The sequence below is a fragment of the Amphibalanus amphitrite genome, unplaced genomic scaffold, assembly GCF_019059575.1.
Source record: "Amphibalanus amphitrite isolate SeventyFive unplaced genomic scaffold, NRLGWU_Aamphi_draft 000141F_arrow, whole genome shotgun sequence".
In the NCBI taxonomy this organism is placed as follows: domain Eukaryota; kingdom Metazoa; phylum Arthropoda; class Thecostraca; order Balanomorpha; family Balanidae; genus Amphibalanus; species Amphibalanus amphitrite.
In genome coordinates, this window is record NW_024881636.1 from 465,431 (window position 1) to 482,099 (window position 16,669).

Genomic DNA, 16,669 nt, shown 5'->3' on the forward strand with positions numbered 1-16,669 from the left:
CCAAGTTGACCTGACCCGGACAAAAAGTATATCATTCGACGCGCCTGAGCGAGGCGAACACGATGCTGCCAAAATCGCGGCTCTGCGGCCGTTTTTTGCGAAGTTATTCACCAAAAACTGAACCGTACCCTGGGGCACTTGACCTGACCTCAGAGGTCACCGGTTGACCTAGGACCTTAAAATCGGGTACCAATCTCTGCGTCTCGTAACGGCGCACACGCTCGTTTTTTCCGCGACGCGCTACCTCCACCAGGGGCGAAACGGCGAGGGGGGGGTCGTACCCGCCCCCCCCCCCTCGGCCGGCGCGTATGTAGAAAACCAATAGGTCCGGCGAGGGTTAAGTAAGAACGTAGGTCGATATTGCTGTGTGTAACGTATACCTACCACGCAGTGAGCAGAGGGCTGTACACCAAACAAAGAAGCACCAAGTGACCTGCTGTTAAGTACTGTGGTTTCAAAGCACAAAAGTGATAGAATGAAGCGGATATCTCCAGTATTTTCCGAATTTAGTATTTTCCCATAGGCTTAACATTACGACGTAATGACCTCTAACTGACCTCAGGTCAGTGACCTCAAAAAACCCGAACTATATGTTATACAACTCGACGAACTTAGCACATCCTGCAAGTTTGAAGGAAATCAGTCCAAAACTGTGAGTTGGACAGGTGCAAAAAGAAAATCGAAATCTGACCATGACCTTGTACCGGTTTTTCTGACCTGGTGACCTGACCCAAGGTCACCCGGACCTGAAATTATCAGGTCATATGTAAAAAGGTTCCCCATAGGCTGTGCCAAATTTGGCGGCGCTGCGCGCCACCGTTTTTCCGCCTTCAAACCTTAGGGGGGGGGGTGTCGCATCGACCCCCCCTGCCAGGGCGAGGGCGAGTGGCGAAACGGCGAGAAGGGGGAATTCCACCCACCCCTTTCGGCCGGTATGCAGAAAACCGATAGACTCGGCGAAGGGTAAGAAGCAAGTCAAACACGACGTTTTCAAACGTGCTCATGTACTCGTAATCTAAGAGTTCGTGCAATATATGACAATGAACAATGAACATTGAACAATGATATAATATGCTTACAGGTAATATCAATACATGCAACGCGCCGTTATGATCCAGTAACCCCTAGAGCAGCTGGGCCTGGACCGGGCGCGCAATACCCGATCTTTCACACACTAGCAAACAATAAACCCGCCGCCTACATTAGCGGCTCACTCCCGTGTCGAACGGAGTTGTCTGTTGTACGGAGTCCTGCTGTACAGCTGAATGGCCTCGTCCAGGAGCTGCAGTGCCTGAAGGCATCGGTATGGTCAGGTCAGGTCAGGTCGGGTTTAACACTCGACAAAAGGAACGTAATCGCAAACACGTCACGTTATCGAATGGGAAGATAGGTATAGCATAGTGTAATAAATAACAATATGGCATTTATTACTTTATTACACTATTATGGTATAGCACAGTGCGCCATAAGCAGTCATGAGATAAGGCGTAATTTCTGTGGCTGCTTCCCATGTGAGATTACAAAGGTGTTACCAGTTACCACATAACGGTTCTCTGCCAAAGTGCTACTGATGTAGCAGATCAGTAGCACTTTGGCAGAGAACCGTTCTAAATGCACACCACGACGCGCGGCAGTGAAGTTGAACTTACTCGTATGGTGATGTCTAGGGGCTCCTCCGGATACAGATGTCGCCTCAGTCGTCTAAGCCGCGTCCTCTGTCGATACCGACGCAGTGCCGCGACAGCGTCCGAAATTCGTATCGGAAGAAAACCGTACTGACCAGCGAGAACTGCGCAGGCGAAGATTGTCAGCGCCAGCGGCGTCAACAGCTGCCGATTGAACAGACACAGGGCTCAGCCAGCTGAGATAAGCGGGCTGCGGATCCACAACTCAGGGGGGAAGGGTTAAAAGCCGACAGCTTAGTTGAACAAGGAGAAGACAAGACTGCCAAGAACAGGCCATATTAAATCAATTCAGCACGTTTCGCAAATGACCTCCTAAAGAAGGCGACATCAGCTGAAACTGCACTAACAAAGTACCTACACATTTCATTTTACTCAACAATAACCATGCTTAGGACATTGAACATCGTCAATCACTCACGGGTCCTCCTTTGAACGGCGCCGGGCCTTTGAAGTCAGGGTACAGGTCGACGCCGAAGTTGAACAGGGCGTCGGTAGATGGCAGTAGCGTCGCCAGCAGCAGCAGGAGCAGCAGAAGCTGGAGAAAAGCTCGCCTCCGGTCGGTGACTGCCATTGTGGGATATTTGCCAGGCGATCACTGAGATGCTGGATAAGACACTTGGCAAGCCGAATCTCAATGAAGTCCGTAGCAGCAGCACTTCTGCAGATTGGAGCCTCGCTGTCTCTTATAGCCACCGTGTGCTGATCAGTGTCTGAGTCTGCCACAGACTGGTCTGTCTGGTGCAGTCTGGACAGCCTGGCTACTTCAGTCAGAACAGTTTTCCTCCTGCAGTCTTGGGCTAGTCACTGTTGGCACTGTCGAGTCTGGCTCCTCACTTCGTCCACTGGCGAGTGAGGTCCCTTGGTCCACCTGGGTCCCTCCCACGGAGGCTCAGGTCACTCGGTCCTCACCGGTCTGTCCACTGGAGAGTCGAGTCCTCGGTCGTAGTCCCTCAGTCCTCCTTGGTCCGCCTGCTGGAGACACCGGACCCACTATCCGCCTCTGAAGATCCGGTCACACTGTCCACCTTTGGAGACTCTGATCCTTCGGTCCTCCCGTGTCGCACCTCCACCAGCCACTGACCGCCTGTGTCCAGCCGAACTGCAGAGAGCTGCACTGCCACCTCTGCTGTGGGTCACCCACCACTACCGGCCCGAACACCCACCGGTAGCGGTCAGACGCCGAGAAGCCGCCCACTCAACAAACTGACGTGCGGTGGCTCTCTCTCCCTGCCGGAGGTGGCTGGACGGTGACCCAGTGGCCCTACAGAGTGACCCAGTCTGTCGGGTACTCTCCCCTTCAGACCGACCCATCAGCTCGACATGGCCCATCCAGACTTACTCAGGGGACAGCACACTGCAACATGTACCTCGTCCGCTGTATTATCTCCCCCTGGGCTGACCTAAACCTGTCGACCCAATACTCGCCACATGCCGAACCGATAGCCTCCTCTCACAGCTGAAGTGGCCCCTCCCGACTCTGTTGGTCCCTGACCAATATTTAACCGTCGTGTACACCTGCTTTGTGCACACACAGCGGGCCGAGAGGTGTCAGCGGAAAGCAGTGGTCAAACGTCATCTCCAGCGCTGGGATCCACCCACACAGCGACGTGACAGGCGAGGCCCAGTGTTGGCATACGGTGAAATCAGTGGACAGGACACACTTTGTTGAAGCAAAGCAAATGACCGGTGGGTTCATACACGTGCGCGATTCGGCAGCTCAGGCCGGACTCAGCGCAACAATCTGCGGCCCTTTCTGGGACCTGCGATGTAAATATGAAATAATCACTGCCTTTCATTGCTGAGAACGTTACAGCGAAATAACAAATGTTCCTCGACTGCCTGCCCATCTACCGATCACGTCACGTGTCACTCGACTCAAGCTCTCTCACATCCCTCCACAACCATCAACACCACCTTCTACACCTTCATTGAAAAATGTATTTACGCAATGAGCGCGATGTACACAAATACAAATACAAACACGTACATACATAAGATAACAATGAACGGCCGGCGCCCGGCGCGCCTGCCCGTTGTGCTGCTGTCGGCCGTGGCGCGGTCGCCGCCGGCCTCGAGCGTCGCCGATCGGCTGAGACTAGATCCGGTAAAAGGCGGCCAGCCGGCGGGCGCCGCGACCCGGTACACCGGCCGAGGCCCGGTCCGGTGTCAGAGAGTAGGACATTGAGGGGGGGGGGGCGGCCGCTAAAACAGGCGGCTGCCGCCACACACACACGCACACACACAGGGGCTGCTGTGCCGACGGCGACCGGCAGGGGGACAGTTCGGCCGTACCGCCGTCCAATACACCGCTCCCTGCAGTCAGAGCCGGGGAGACAGCGCCGGCCGCCGTCCAGCCTCGACCAACACGGCTCAGTACAAATGATCCCTGCCCACCGCCCGCACAATGGAATACAGCGAGTTCGTTGCGAATAGCGCTACCGTGAAAAAATGAATATGAACACAATATCAGCTTCTGGGCGAGCGAGTCGACGGCTGCAGACGGAGCGGCCGCGGTGCGGAGACATATTGCTGCTCGGTTTGTGACACGATGGGCTGTAAGCTATTCGGCCGTCTATGTACAGACGCATGTCCCGCACACAGACACACACACCCGGGCGGCGCGGCGCCCCTGGAAGATGGCCCCATTGAGCAACAAAGACAGTCGGAGAGTGGCGACAACAGAGGCGGGCAGGCGGGACCAGCGGCGGGCGGCTGCGCACGCGACACGGAGACACGCCACGGCCGCGCACATACACGCCATAGAAAACACCATTTGATATTCAGAATAAGTATCACAATTGGCGGAGACGCGGCAGCCCCGGCCGTCGCCCATACTTCACCAGTCTTCGGCGCCCGTTTTGATTGTGAAGACACACTCACGTAGTCGCTTGGGGTCAGATACAGTTCACATGTACACACATACACACGGAGTGGCGGGAACCGACGGGCGGAGTGGGCACGGCGGCTCACTGAGTGGGGCGGGACGCGGCGGTGGCAGCCGGGCGAACCAGCAGACAGACGCGCCCGTCTAGATCCCGTCTCAGGTCCCCGGCGTGCCAATCTATCCATCCATAGAGGTGTCGTCCCTCCCAGCGGCTCGTCGTCCATCCTCAAACCAGTCAGCGCTCCCAAGGCCCGTCATTCGGCCCATCTGGTTTGTCGCGATGTCCCAGCGCTGTACCCCGCGCTGTGACCCGGCGTTGTGACCAGCGTTGGTTTTGTGGCGCTCTCAGAGGCCGTCGACCGCCCAGTGCCGGCCGGCCGAGCGGACCGGCCGTCTACTGCCACTCGCCGTTCCAACCGGTCCACTCGAGAACGCCGGACTGTAACTGTCAGGGGTCCGGCTCGCCGGCCATTATCTTGTGCACCTGTGAACGGCAGGGAGGGCGCTGTTAGACAGAGGTTGACGAGCTGTGAGAAAAGGGTTAGCGCTGCTACCTAGAACCCGGTGACGGGAGCCGAGCGCTAATGGACGGCACGACGGAGCGGTGAAGGCAGTGACGTCCAACGCTGCGGCACATTCTCAGAAACCGACTCATTAACAGTCTGTAACGAGCTGGTAACTGACAAACGAAACGGGACACTTTGTCCTATACCCTTCAACTAGGTATTGATTACACAGCTTTCTCGGAAAACGTACATCTCAGAACCTGGGTAAGCTACGTCCGTTAACAAACCTGGCTACTGTAAAATAATCTATCCTGCCCGCAACAACGCGGAGCACATAACTGTAACGACTGTGATGACTGATACTGATGAGACTGATGAGGACTGAGAGAATTTCAGTCCTCAGCAACTACTATGCTATCGTCTCCTACGCCAGCCGCGCCCCAGACTCAGCCCACGCACTGACCTGCTCGAGTTTGAGCGCGAGCCGCTGTCGACTGGAGAACTCGTCCTCCTCGAGGTTGGCCATCAGCTGGCCGCTGTACTTGTCCGCGTACACGTACAGCTCGTGCAGCGCGCAGTTGGTGTTGAACTCCTGCTGGTGCAGCTGAGGGGACAGGGGCGGGGACGGTTAGAGATGGGGGAATTGTGGGAGGAGAGAAAGAGAAAGGTAGAGGAAAATTAGCAGATAAATGGAAATTTTAGGGAAAACAGGAAAAAAACATGAGAGATAAAGAAAGATCAAACGGAAGTCGCAATGTATAAGAGATAGAAGGCTGGATGCAAGTCTTCAAGGGTGAGGCTAAGAGTAAATACTGCCGACGTTCTTTTTACTGAGGCCACAAAAACCATCTTAACAGAATCTGAGCAGAACCCGAACGAAGCATAATCAACCCCTTAACTGCTGTCCATCATAAAACAATATGTTGTACTGGCGTCTTCTTCGAAAAGACAAACAATCCCAAACCCCAGAGCGCAGTAGATTCTCAGATAACTAGCCCGACTTTGACTTACCCTGCTCTCCTCTGCCAGCATGGCGTTCATGTCCTGGTCCGAGATGGCCGGCATCCTCTTGATGTCGTCGTAGTACTTGGTCACCCACTCCTTGTAGATGGGGATGTCCTTGGCGTACAGCAGCTTGCTCGACGGCGAGTCCTTGCCTGCGAGGAGAGAGAAAAACGAATGTAAAATGCAAGTTGCAACAAATGTGAGTTGTGACCCGGACATGTGAAGTCCTGTAACACACCTCAAATTAATCCAAACTGTAAACATCGTCCGGAGTATCATTGGAGCACAACGATAGCTGATGCCTTCAGGTGAAACTCAGCACGCTAAGACAGCCCCTCGGGTAGGCACCGGTCGAAGCGTGACGACTGACTGGACTGACCACCTACAATACAGCTGAGGTTGGTGTAAGCAAGACGACTCGGGTGCTAGGGCAGCGATACGCACCGAGCTTGTTGTCTGTGGTAGAGCACGAGTCCATGAAGGTCTGTGCCACCACCGACAGACACGAGTCGACGATGTTGGACTTGTGGATGTCGAACACAAAATTGGGGTTTTTGATGAGGTTCACCCAGAACCGCAGTGGCAAGCTGCGAACGGACGAAAGGAAACATGTCAGTACCACCTTCTCACAGGCAGCCACAGGCAGCCGCCGCAAGAATTCACGGTGATCAGCCGGCTCAGGAAATTTAATTATAGGAACATTTCTATTGAACAATTGAGCATACATGCGATGAATTACTGCCGATAGAGCCGTTCAAGACGTCCTATGACTTTGGACCGTCTCGCTCATTTTAACTCTCTACTTCTCTCCCCATGTCTTTCTTCCGTAACCCTCACGCTCTACCATCGTCCCCTGCCGTGCTGTCCTCTCTTCCCGCGTCCCTCTGTCGTCCCGTTCGTCCGCTACCGAGTTCAGTTCCCCTTCCCTTCCTTCCATCCTCACTCACCTGTTACTTTTCCACGTGTGCACCGTGTCCGGGTCGGTGATGCCGTACAGCAGCGCCTGGTCGTCCAGAAAGTCAAACATGTACTTGATGGCCAGCGGGAGGGCCGAGCCGCGGTGCGCCGTGCTGAAGATGGTCTCGAACAGATCGTCCATAAACTTCTGCAGAGTGCCCTTGGTGGCCAGCAGACGCGTCAGGTAGATCTCCGAGACCATCTTGTTGCTGCGCTCGCCGTCGCGCTGCTCCGACTCGGAGTGTCGCACCAGGTGCCACACCTGTGGAGAGGGGCGAGGTAGTCAGTGACTCACATGGGTTACAGATGGGAAAAGGTGAACGGCCACACCAAGACGATGAATGCGAGTGAGAAGTTGCACTGGACATCGGCCGTGCGGGAATGAGGAATCGTTGTTTAACGACTCTTTTGGGCACATAAGCGGCCAATACATTTGGGAACACATAAACTTTATCACCACTACCCAACATAAGACGCACGCACAGCCATCCTACAAATCACCCTGAATGTTTTCTGCAAACCACAAAACATCCTAATAAAGGAATGATGATGACTCACGCTCCCACCGCTCCCACCCCTACCTGACCCAGAATACCACCCAGCGTCCACGATGACTAACCTTGATGCCGCTCTCGTGGTTGGTGGGGCTCATGGCCCGGCTGAGGGGCGGACTCTGCGCGCCGCCGTACTTTGCCTGATTCAGCGTCTCGTACTTGTGCGACTTGTCCGACTTCTCAGACAGGATGCTGATGTTGTACAGGGAGCTCTGTTTGGGCACCAGGGTGAGCAGCGCGCCGTCGGGCACGCGGTAGTGTGACAGTGTGTTGAGTTTCTTCCAGCCGCTCTCCAGTTTGGTGGTGGAGTCCTCGTCGTAGAGAATCAGACGGCCAGAGTTGCCCGTCCGCCACTCTGCACGAACGAGCATAGAGTGGGTTAGTACTTACTTAATTACATGGTGAAGCGTCATCAGATAATCATCGTAGGTGACTGCGTAAGTGGGCAACGGGAGACCAATGTACCCCAGCTTAGAGCGAACAGAGTCGATTAATGAGCCAGTTCGATATGGATGATCCAAGCTCTCAACGCTATTTTCAACAACCCTACTCCTTACAAACGTCCAGACTCCCCTCTCCCTCACACACCTAGCCCACTGTCTCCCTCTAACACACACCACCATCCTGCCATCTATGTTTGCCTTACCCCCTCGCGACTGTCTCTTACCGAGGTCGAGGTCCTCCTTCCGCGGCCTCATGGAGAAGGGCGTGGAGCGGTAGATGGAGTCGAGGCTCTTCTCCTTGGTCTGACTGATGGTGTCCGTGTTGAGGACACGCACAGGGATGTCCACGTTGTCCTGGTGCGGGTCCAAACCGGACACGTAGACGGTCTGTGTCGGCATCGAGACGTACACCGTCTGGAATAGTACGGGGAGGAATGGTCTGGTCACAGAGGCCAGAGACATCTATTGCTCTCAGCTGATCTTTTCAGTCTCTGAAACAAAATATGCGCAACCGCAGCTATTGATGTCCAGGCAAAATATAAAAGTGTTTATCTCCTATTAAATGTCTAGCCCCTGATGAATCACTCCGTTCACAAAGGACTTCACGCCTTCACTTGGCTCCCTCTCCCCACCAAACCCACTTCCACGCCTCTCCCCCGCCTCCCTCACCATGTATGTGAAGTCGATCTGTTGTCGGATGAGTTTCTCCTCGGAGAGCGAGTAGCGCGCCTCGCTGGTCACGGCGTCCACCGGGCCCTTGTCCACCTGCTGCTTGATGGCGCGGTACAGCAGGTACAGCGGCTCACCGGCGCACTCGCGCAGGAACTTGTACAGCAGGAAGGTGAACCAGGCGGAGAGCATCTTCTCGGCCACCGACTCGGTCCTGGCGGCGCCGGAGGGAGGGCGGTCAGCGGGCGGAGCGAATCAGGTGGGTACGGTGTGCATGAGTTGGAGCGGGGAGGGATTGGGTAGTAAAATAGTTTGATTGTAAAATTCACGATCACACAATGCTCATATATGATCATCGAGCTAGGAACTCAAAACGAATGACACTAGGCAGCCCTGACCGGAGAAACTAATATCCGTGATTGCCCCGCCAAGATTGCAATACGTACTTCACCCCATATGCAAACTACACGAGACATGAATGCCTATATCCCCTCTAGGCGTGCCAGATAGCCCCTAAGGAGCGGTTAGGTGCTCGAGTTTTTATACCCATTCCCTCGATACATACCTTCTAAGCAGCAGTTTGGGGTGCGACCCGTTGCCCTCGGTGCATTTTTCGATCAGCTCGTTGAGCAGCGTCTTCAGGATGTCGGTGGAGTATTCCATTCGACACTGGAGTGTCACCATTATTAGGGACGCCACGTTTACCCTGAGGGAGGCGGTCAGCGTTAGGCGGCGGTAGGTACAGGCCAGAGGAACGGAATAGCAGTCGTGATCAGGGAGGCCACGTCCCTAATCACAAGGGAAACAGGCATTTTGATAATCCTGGAGATTAATGGCGTGAGGCCAAGTTCACTCTGAGTAGCACACACAGTGATAGTGTTTTCCCTGACATGGCAATATTGTTAGCAGACAGCGTGTTAGCTGACGGCGTCCAAGGAGCACAGATCCAGGTCTATGAAATGTAGGATGCAAGACACGGGTCGTCGCAATAACACCGGAAAGTCACTACCTGCTGCCTAGTTCACCGTTCACCGAGTGAGAGGAACGCAGTCCTCTCGGTACACCCACCTGTCCCTCATGCTGAAGTATCGGTTGCTCTCCAGGGTACGTATGAAGAGCAGCAGGAAGGTCTTGTTGATGATGAGCTGTCCAAACAGCCGCAGCCCCTTCTCTCGGCGCTGTAGGTCGGGTCGGTTGGCCCACTGCAGTACCGGGTGGTCCTCCTGACTGGGGAACAGGATCTTCATGCAGTAGGCGCGATACTCGAGGAACGGGATGCCGATGCCGGTGATGTCCGAGGTCAGGTCCGTCATCTCCGTCTGCAGCTCCGCGAACGCTGCGAAACACGAGAACAGTTAGACGGATAGAACACGAGAATACGCCAGGGAGGATCGAGTAACGCTTTACAACTGGCGTCGTCTTCCCAGAAAGCGGCTTATCCAATCGAGCAATAGCTGTTTTCATTAGCCGTTTTTTATCCCTAAAACTAATCATGCATGATAAGAATGCGGGAAGAAAATATAGCGAAATCGTAGCTCTCATATTCCTTTTTTATCGATACACGGAGGAATCTATCCACCAACACCATACGCCACACAAAACTTGCAGCCCACTACTCCTCAAGGCAGGTTAGACGCAAAACATCATCATTCACGCACCTTCCTTGCACTCCGCGGCCACCCTGAGCTCGAGAACATCCATCTGCTCTTGCATGTTCTTCAGCACGCGGGATGACTCTGACGACTTGCGTTTGTAGGCAATGAGGATAGCGATGACGGCGAGTACCAGTAGAAAGGCTGCCACCGCCACGCCGATTATCACCTGCGGGAGGTCAGGGAAATGGGTTGGTGAGACTGAGAGGAGATGACATTCGGGGGAGACGGCGATATGAACGCCGGCGAGCGGGTGAACGGATGGTGCTCTTGCATTGGCTTGACAGTTTTAAAAGTGAGAATAACAGGCAGTCCAACTACCAAAGTGTTGACAAAGCAAGCATTGTCAACCACACAAGACATCGCTTTACTGATGCGACATGAAACAAACGTCAAGAAGGCAGCCTCCATACATCCTTCACCACAAAACAGTGGCAGAACCAGCCAGACAACCCTGTGCCGCCTCATCCACCCGGACGTCAGTGCCCCCTGCAGGCTAGCGGCTGTGGGCGCAGTCCACTATCCTACACTACACCACACAACATGCGCGTCTCTGCCCATTGCGACTGTGACCGGCCGCACGACCCGCGTTCCCGCCCCTTACCGGCTGTGGCAGCGTGCCTCCGCCGGGGTTCAGGCCCGCGTACGACAGCCGTCCGATCGTGTAGTTGAGGCGACTACCGATGCTCACCTGAAGAGGCATAGAACACAGAATTAGACAGACGGTACCACAGGACGGAGATATGGGGTACACGAGATACAGGAATACGCAACAACAGAGAACTGTTACTGCCAACAGCAAGTTGATGCCTCCAAAAGTACACATATCCTATGTTTTTCCTTATGGCAACCATGTTCGATTAGACGCTTACGGTTTAACAGGATCATTTCAGAATTGAGGGCGACGAGACACGATGATTAGGAGAGACAATGAGCTAAGGAGGCCTACCAGGTGTTGCACCACCTTGGCTCATTCCGTGCCGAGACAGGCCACCAGTGCATGCTGACGGTCACCCCGGTGTGGCTCACTCCCATAGGAGCTGCCCTCACCGGTTTTCGGTGGTCGTCCAGCGCGGAAGAGGAATCGATGAGCAAAGGAGAGGATAGGCACGCCCTGAGGATGGAAACAGACGGATCAAAGGCACATCCACCATCGATTGCTATTTACACAGCAGTTAGCTAAAGCACGACACGATGTGGTACAGTCCAGTGAATATAGAATCAAACACCACCCACCTACCGGCCAATGGCAGTTTCCATCGATTTACCGACCCGGCCCAGAACTCAGCGGTAACGACACACCGGCACTTTACACTTCCGCCGACCGATTTTCAACACAAATTATAACCGGATAATTGGACAAGGCTAACGATAAATAATCACTAAAATTTATGGCACGATCGAAACAATGTAGAACAAGGACGTGACAGAACTATGAACTATGGCCCGTACGGCACGCGGTGCCTGTCATCTATCGGCCGCAATACGTACTATAACTTGCGGCAGCTCCTCGTCCGTCGGCTGGCCGTCGGCGCCAATGGCTAGAGGAGCCTTCTTGGGCGGCTTGCACGTCAGCTGATTGAGCGAGAGTGACGTCACGTTGCAGAACTCGGTGCCGATCCGGACTGTGACGTCAGAGTCACGGCAAGCCAGGTTCAGGTTCCGGCCCTGCGGGAAATGGGAGGGGCGGCATATCAGTCAAATGGTTTGAAGTTGTTTGAGTCTGTCGACAGAATAACTTAGTAAGACTGTCCGGGTCTAACGAACATTGTCAAGCGGATGACCAAAACCATTCACTCATCCATCAGTCATGCGTGATTAGTTCGGAATTGATACATCCCACACACGAAAATAAAGGGACATAAAACGATCCAATAAAACAGTGAGAAAAGAAACACAACTTCAGTGAAAGACTCCAATCGTTTCCATACGCGTCCTTCACCCGATCAGCGCCTGCCCTGCACCTGAAGCTGGGCCCAGCCGTCCGCGTCCACTCACGTTGATGGTGAGGTAGTCGCTCTTGTAGTATTTGACGCCGTCCTCGTCCTCGAACGGACTGTACACGGGGTCCGGGTAGAGCTGGAATCGGCGCACGCCGCTCGCCGCAGAGAGGTTCCTCACCGAGCGCACCTGGGGAGGGAGGGAGGAGCGTCAGTCACCGAGGGAACACAGAGGTACACAGCGGCCGGGACAATCGCATGGATAACACTGCCAAAAATAGAGGTGGCCTCTATCCAGATGGGCGCCGATGGTTCATTGAAGAAAAGATAGTGCAAACACAAGTATTTGATTGGAGTCGCGAAAAGTGGACCCCAACTTCCGACAGGGTAGTATCCTCGGAGAAAACCAGTCTAGTGTGAAGCATTTCATACTTGCGACAGCCAAAACTTGCAAACACTAGCCAAAATATCCTCACGCCTATAAGAGGCAGCCGAACTGTGTAGCCCTCCCAGTCCCTCATCCTCCCCTCCCCGCCCCACACATCACAGGGCGTCACTCACGTCGTCCATGATAAAGCCGTAGTGGAGGTTCTCGGGCCGCTGGGCGGGAATCTGCTGCGGCCGCGGGTGGCTGGGGATGGCTGGCGAGCGGCACTCCATCAGCTCGTCGCCCAGCACACGACACGGCTGCTGTACGAGAAACGCCGGTTAGGGGTGTCAAAGGGCGTCCATCAACCAACACCCGACATGGCTGCTGCACCAGAAACAGACACCGATTATCACAACTTTATGGGGACATGGGGACAGTAACACTGCAAGCATCAATTCAAAGATTCTTATCACGATTTTTTTCCAAACAGGTGGAAGAAAAATTTTGTTCAACATGCCTAGAGGTTACAATCCATCCCATTTTCCCATGAATCACCAATCTGACTACCCTGTTTTTCCCATCCCAAACCTTCACCCACCCCAGGCTGTCCACCCCTCCAGCCCACCACAGCCCGTCTACTCACGCTGACGAACTCGTCTCCGGCGTACTGGACGGCCAGCCGCGGCCGCTGCACCACCAGCAGGTTCTCGCCGCGCACCGTGATGATGACGCCGCCGGACGGCACGCCCTTGGGCACCTTGTCCTGCGGGTTCGGGCCGCTGCTGACCTCCAGCACGCGCGGATCCTCCTCGTACCGGTAGCTGGGCTCGGCCAGGTGGCGGCGCGTCCTGTCGAACGTCATGCTGAGCGGCTGCGGGCCGGGCCGCGGCGCCGCCGCCGTCACACACACCGCGTACGTGGCGGCCCGCTCGCGCACCTCGCACGGCAGATCTCCCAGCTGGGCGCGCACCCGCGAGCCGGCGTCCATGTGGTCACCGATGATGCGCAGGTGGGTGCCGCCGGAGCGCGGGCCGCGCGTCGGCTCGATACGAGAGATGCGTGGGTCGACGAACTCGTAGCTGTCGGCCGACTGGGCGCGGAAACTGGCCACACGGACTACCACTGGCGCGCTGCGGTACTGTAAGAGGGGGGAGGGAGGTCACACCCACCACACGGACCACCACCGACGCGCTGCGGTACTGTGGAGGGAAAATGAGAGGTAAAAACGTAAGTGCCGTGTGCATCGTAACTTTTGCACACATCTCCCCATCCAGCATGTAATGCAGGCACATAGTGCCATTCTAGAGAGCACTGTTATACATAGCCAACAGTGTTGAGTAGCCCCAATTTCACCAACGTACAGGAAACAAACGGCAGGCACGGCTGTGAGTCGCACATCATCCACGGCCAAAAGAAAATATGTCATCCTAATATAGCTTCAGCCAAGATCGTCAACTGGACCACTTGCACAGTACCACCCTTCCTAACTCTGCAAGCCCACATGTCACGTACTAACACAATCACTTCCACCCCATCCCTCCGAACCCCCCCCCCCCACCAGCCCGCTACCACCTTCAGCGACTCGTACCTCGTTGGTGCCGGGTCCGTCCACCTCGCAGACAATCTGTCGCGTCTTCTTGTAGAGGGCGCGGATCGGGTTACAGGGCACGCCGGCCACAGTCACCTGATCGTAGATGTCCTCGAACGTCTTCCCTAAGTTGATGCCTGATATGGTGATGTTGGTGCCGCCCTCGTATGGCCCCGACTTGGGACTGAAGTCGGTAATCTAAAGCGGAGAGGAGGCAGCGGTTAGGGTGGGGTGGCGACGTGGTCTTAGTAAAGTATCCATGACAGTTGGACAACGACAACTCAAGAAACTCAAGATTACAAAACGATATTTATTTTTAAATTACTTTTAAATACACAAAGCTTTCGGTCACATACGACCTTGATCACTGTGTTTAGCATTGTGAAACACAGTGATCAAGGTCGTATGTGACCGAAAGCTTTGTGTATTTAAAAGTAATTCAAAAATAAATATCGTTTGGTAATCTTAAGTTTCTTGAGTTGCCGTTATCTGACGTGCTCTTAGCTTGTTACGGAGCGAGCGAAGCGAGCGGAGTCTTTCGTAGATTAACGGAAATTTCTGAGAATGAGCCCGTGCGGACGCTTTTGCGAGGCTAAGATCTCAGCAACCACTTGACCGATTTACATGCTGTAATTTTTGTAGGGTAGCTTCATTCCTTCTACCAAGTATTGGACTATTCCTGATGCATGTGGGTGACCCTTTATGCACGTGCCACGTGAAAAACGAAGAGGTGTCAGTTTTGTAACAATTTCAATATCTCGGCAACTACTGGGCCGATTGCGCTGAAAGTTGGCATGTAGGCAAGCACCCACAAGGCAATGCATATCCATGTGCCACAGTTGGGGTGCTGCTGCACGTGCGCACGTGCAGGGGTCGATTCCACATCTCGTGAACGGCTGAACCGATTGCGCTGAAATTTGGTACATGGTTAGGGACCGGTTAGTAATGTGCCGTGCAAAAGTCAGTTGGGTTGGGACCCGTTTTGCACGTGCGCACGCGCAGGGTGCCGCTTCCAGATCTCGAGAACGGCTGGGCCCATTGTGCTCAAATTTGGCACAACGCTAAAGACCGGTTAGCACAAGTTAGTTGGAGGTACCCCCTCGAAATTTCGCACGTGCAAGGCTCACCCTCTCGCTCGCTCCGTTGGTCGCCCCAAAAGGCGTTATACTGGTGACTAGTTCAGTTGGGCTGGTGGAGCCATACTCGAGATGGATGCTGATTTTTGGGTGTCAACAAAATACAAATGTATCACGATGAGTAACCATCTTCCTAAGACACGTGTCATCAAACTTCCGAGCCTCCGGTGAAGGCCGGGACATTCATTTACCAACGGATGTGACTCAAATGATCTTTCAAGAATATATTGGAAAACGCAGAGCAGGCAGAGTAAGGTATAGAGGAACAAGGGCATTACATTTAAAAGAAATACAGGGTGTTAAAAAATGAGACGATAAAGAATCGTTATATCTCGGAAAGTAATTATGCTACAAGAATTACTAATATGTCATTCAAAAGAGAAATGTTGAAAGTTTTATTTTATGGTACGTCGGTTTTTATTGTCCGGACGAATTATGACCATGCCACGTGCAAACATCTCGTGCCCAAAAAAAGATTATTTTAACAAGGCTGGCAAACCAATGACGATGTGGGCTTTTAATGAAATGTTTTCTGGAAGTCTTTTTAGGAGAATGGGGGATTAATATCGATCAAACCAATGGCAACATTGAAACTTTTGCTTGTCTGTAAACTGATTCATAACGCCGATTGACGCCGGGTGAATAGATCAAGTTTGTCAACTTAAAAATGATTTTTTTGGGGCACGAGATGTTTGCACATAATTCGTGCCGGATAATAAACACCGACGTATTATAAAAAAAAATCAACAATTCTATTTTGAATGACATATCAATCATTTTCTTAGCATAATTACTTATCGAGATATGATTCTTTATCGTCTCGTTTTTTTACACCCTGTGCATACAAAAGACGTAATACCTACGGGTCGACGGCGACACTACGACCACGGAATATATAGTCTACGACATGTATGTCGTAGACTATAGATTCCGTGCTACGACTATGCGATAAATGATAATCATGTTCAAGATCGTTTTTCTAGCGTTCGGAAAGTACCATGCTATTTTGCTCTAAATGCTAATGCCAGTCTACATGCATGCTTAGTGTACAGTGGATCTAGTAAGGATCTCCAGACGTTACTAGATGGCGTTGAGCCTCAGTCGAGTCCATGTCAAATTCAAGGGGAGGTCAGTACCGAGCTGGGCCCGATGGGGAGGTAGGCGGGAGGGGGGGGGGGGCGGTTGGCGAGGTCACGGTGCGGGTGACCTGTCAAACAGCCCCGGCGCGGTTGGGCACTGCCGCAGGCAAATGGCGCACTCGAGTGTTGTTCCATATCGCG

At 53.6% G+C, this 16,669-nt stretch overlaps 2 protein-coding genes across 5 annotated transcripts in view; both read right to left on the reverse strand.

Moving 5' to 3' along the window:
* Window positions 1-1,086: 1,086 nt before the first annotated feature.
* Window positions 1,087-2,780, reverse strand: LOC122382512. The gene is made up of 3 exons (XM_043367920.1): window positions 2,104-2,780; window positions 1,650-1,829; window positions 1,087-1,291 (listed from the first exon to the last, which is right to left on the reverse strand). Exons 1-3 carry the CDS (start codon window positions 2,254-2,256, stop codon window positions 1,211-1,213), a joined length of 414 nt encoding a protein of 137 aa, XP_043223855.1. The 5' UTR covers window positions 2,257-2,780; the 3' UTR covers window positions 1,087-1,210.
* Window positions 2,781-3,603: 823 nt separating this feature from the next.
* Window positions 3,604-16,669, reverse strand: part of LOC122382513 (plexin-A2-like) — a 115,776-nt gene continuing 102,710 nt past the window's right edge. For 3 of the 4 annotated variants that reach the window (XM_043367921.1, XM_043367924.1, XM_043367923.1), the window contains 17 exons: window positions 14,254-14,451; window positions 13,309-13,803; window positions 12,857-12,985; window positions 12,354-12,485; window positions 11,847-12,023; window positions 10,960-11,046; window positions 10,362-10,524; window positions 9,772-10,039; window positions 9,269-9,409; window positions 8,704-8,917; window positions 8,259-8,448; window positions 7,657-7,946; window positions 7,028-7,299; window positions 6,525-6,667; window positions 6,087-6,232; window positions 5,539-5,679; window positions 3,604-5,053 (listed from right to left, as the gene is read on the reverse strand). In XM_043367921.1, coding sequence (XP_043223856.1) covers window positions 5,018-5,053; window positions 5,539-5,679; window positions 6,087-6,232; window positions 6,525-6,667; window positions 7,028-7,299; window positions 7,657-7,946; window positions 8,259-8,448; window positions 8,704-8,917; window positions 9,269-9,409; window positions 9,772-10,039; window positions 10,362-10,524; window positions 10,960-11,046; window positions 11,847-12,023; window positions 12,354-12,485; window positions 12,857-12,985; window positions 13,309-13,803; window positions 14,254-14,451 — 3,222 coding nt within the window. In that variant the 3' untranslated portion in view covers window positions 3,604-5,017. The remainder of the gene's footprint in view (window positions 5,054-5,538; window positions 5,680-6,086; window positions 6,233-6,524; window positions 6,668-7,027; window positions 7,300-7,656; window positions 7,947-8,258; window positions 8,449-8,703; window positions 8,918-9,268; window positions 9,410-9,771; window positions 10,040-10,361; window positions 10,525-10,959; window positions 11,047-11,846; window positions 12,024-12,353; window positions 12,486-12,856; window positions 12,986-13,308; window positions 13,804-14,253; window positions 14,452-16,669) is intronic. The other variant, XM_043367922.1, reaches the window with a different exon arrangement.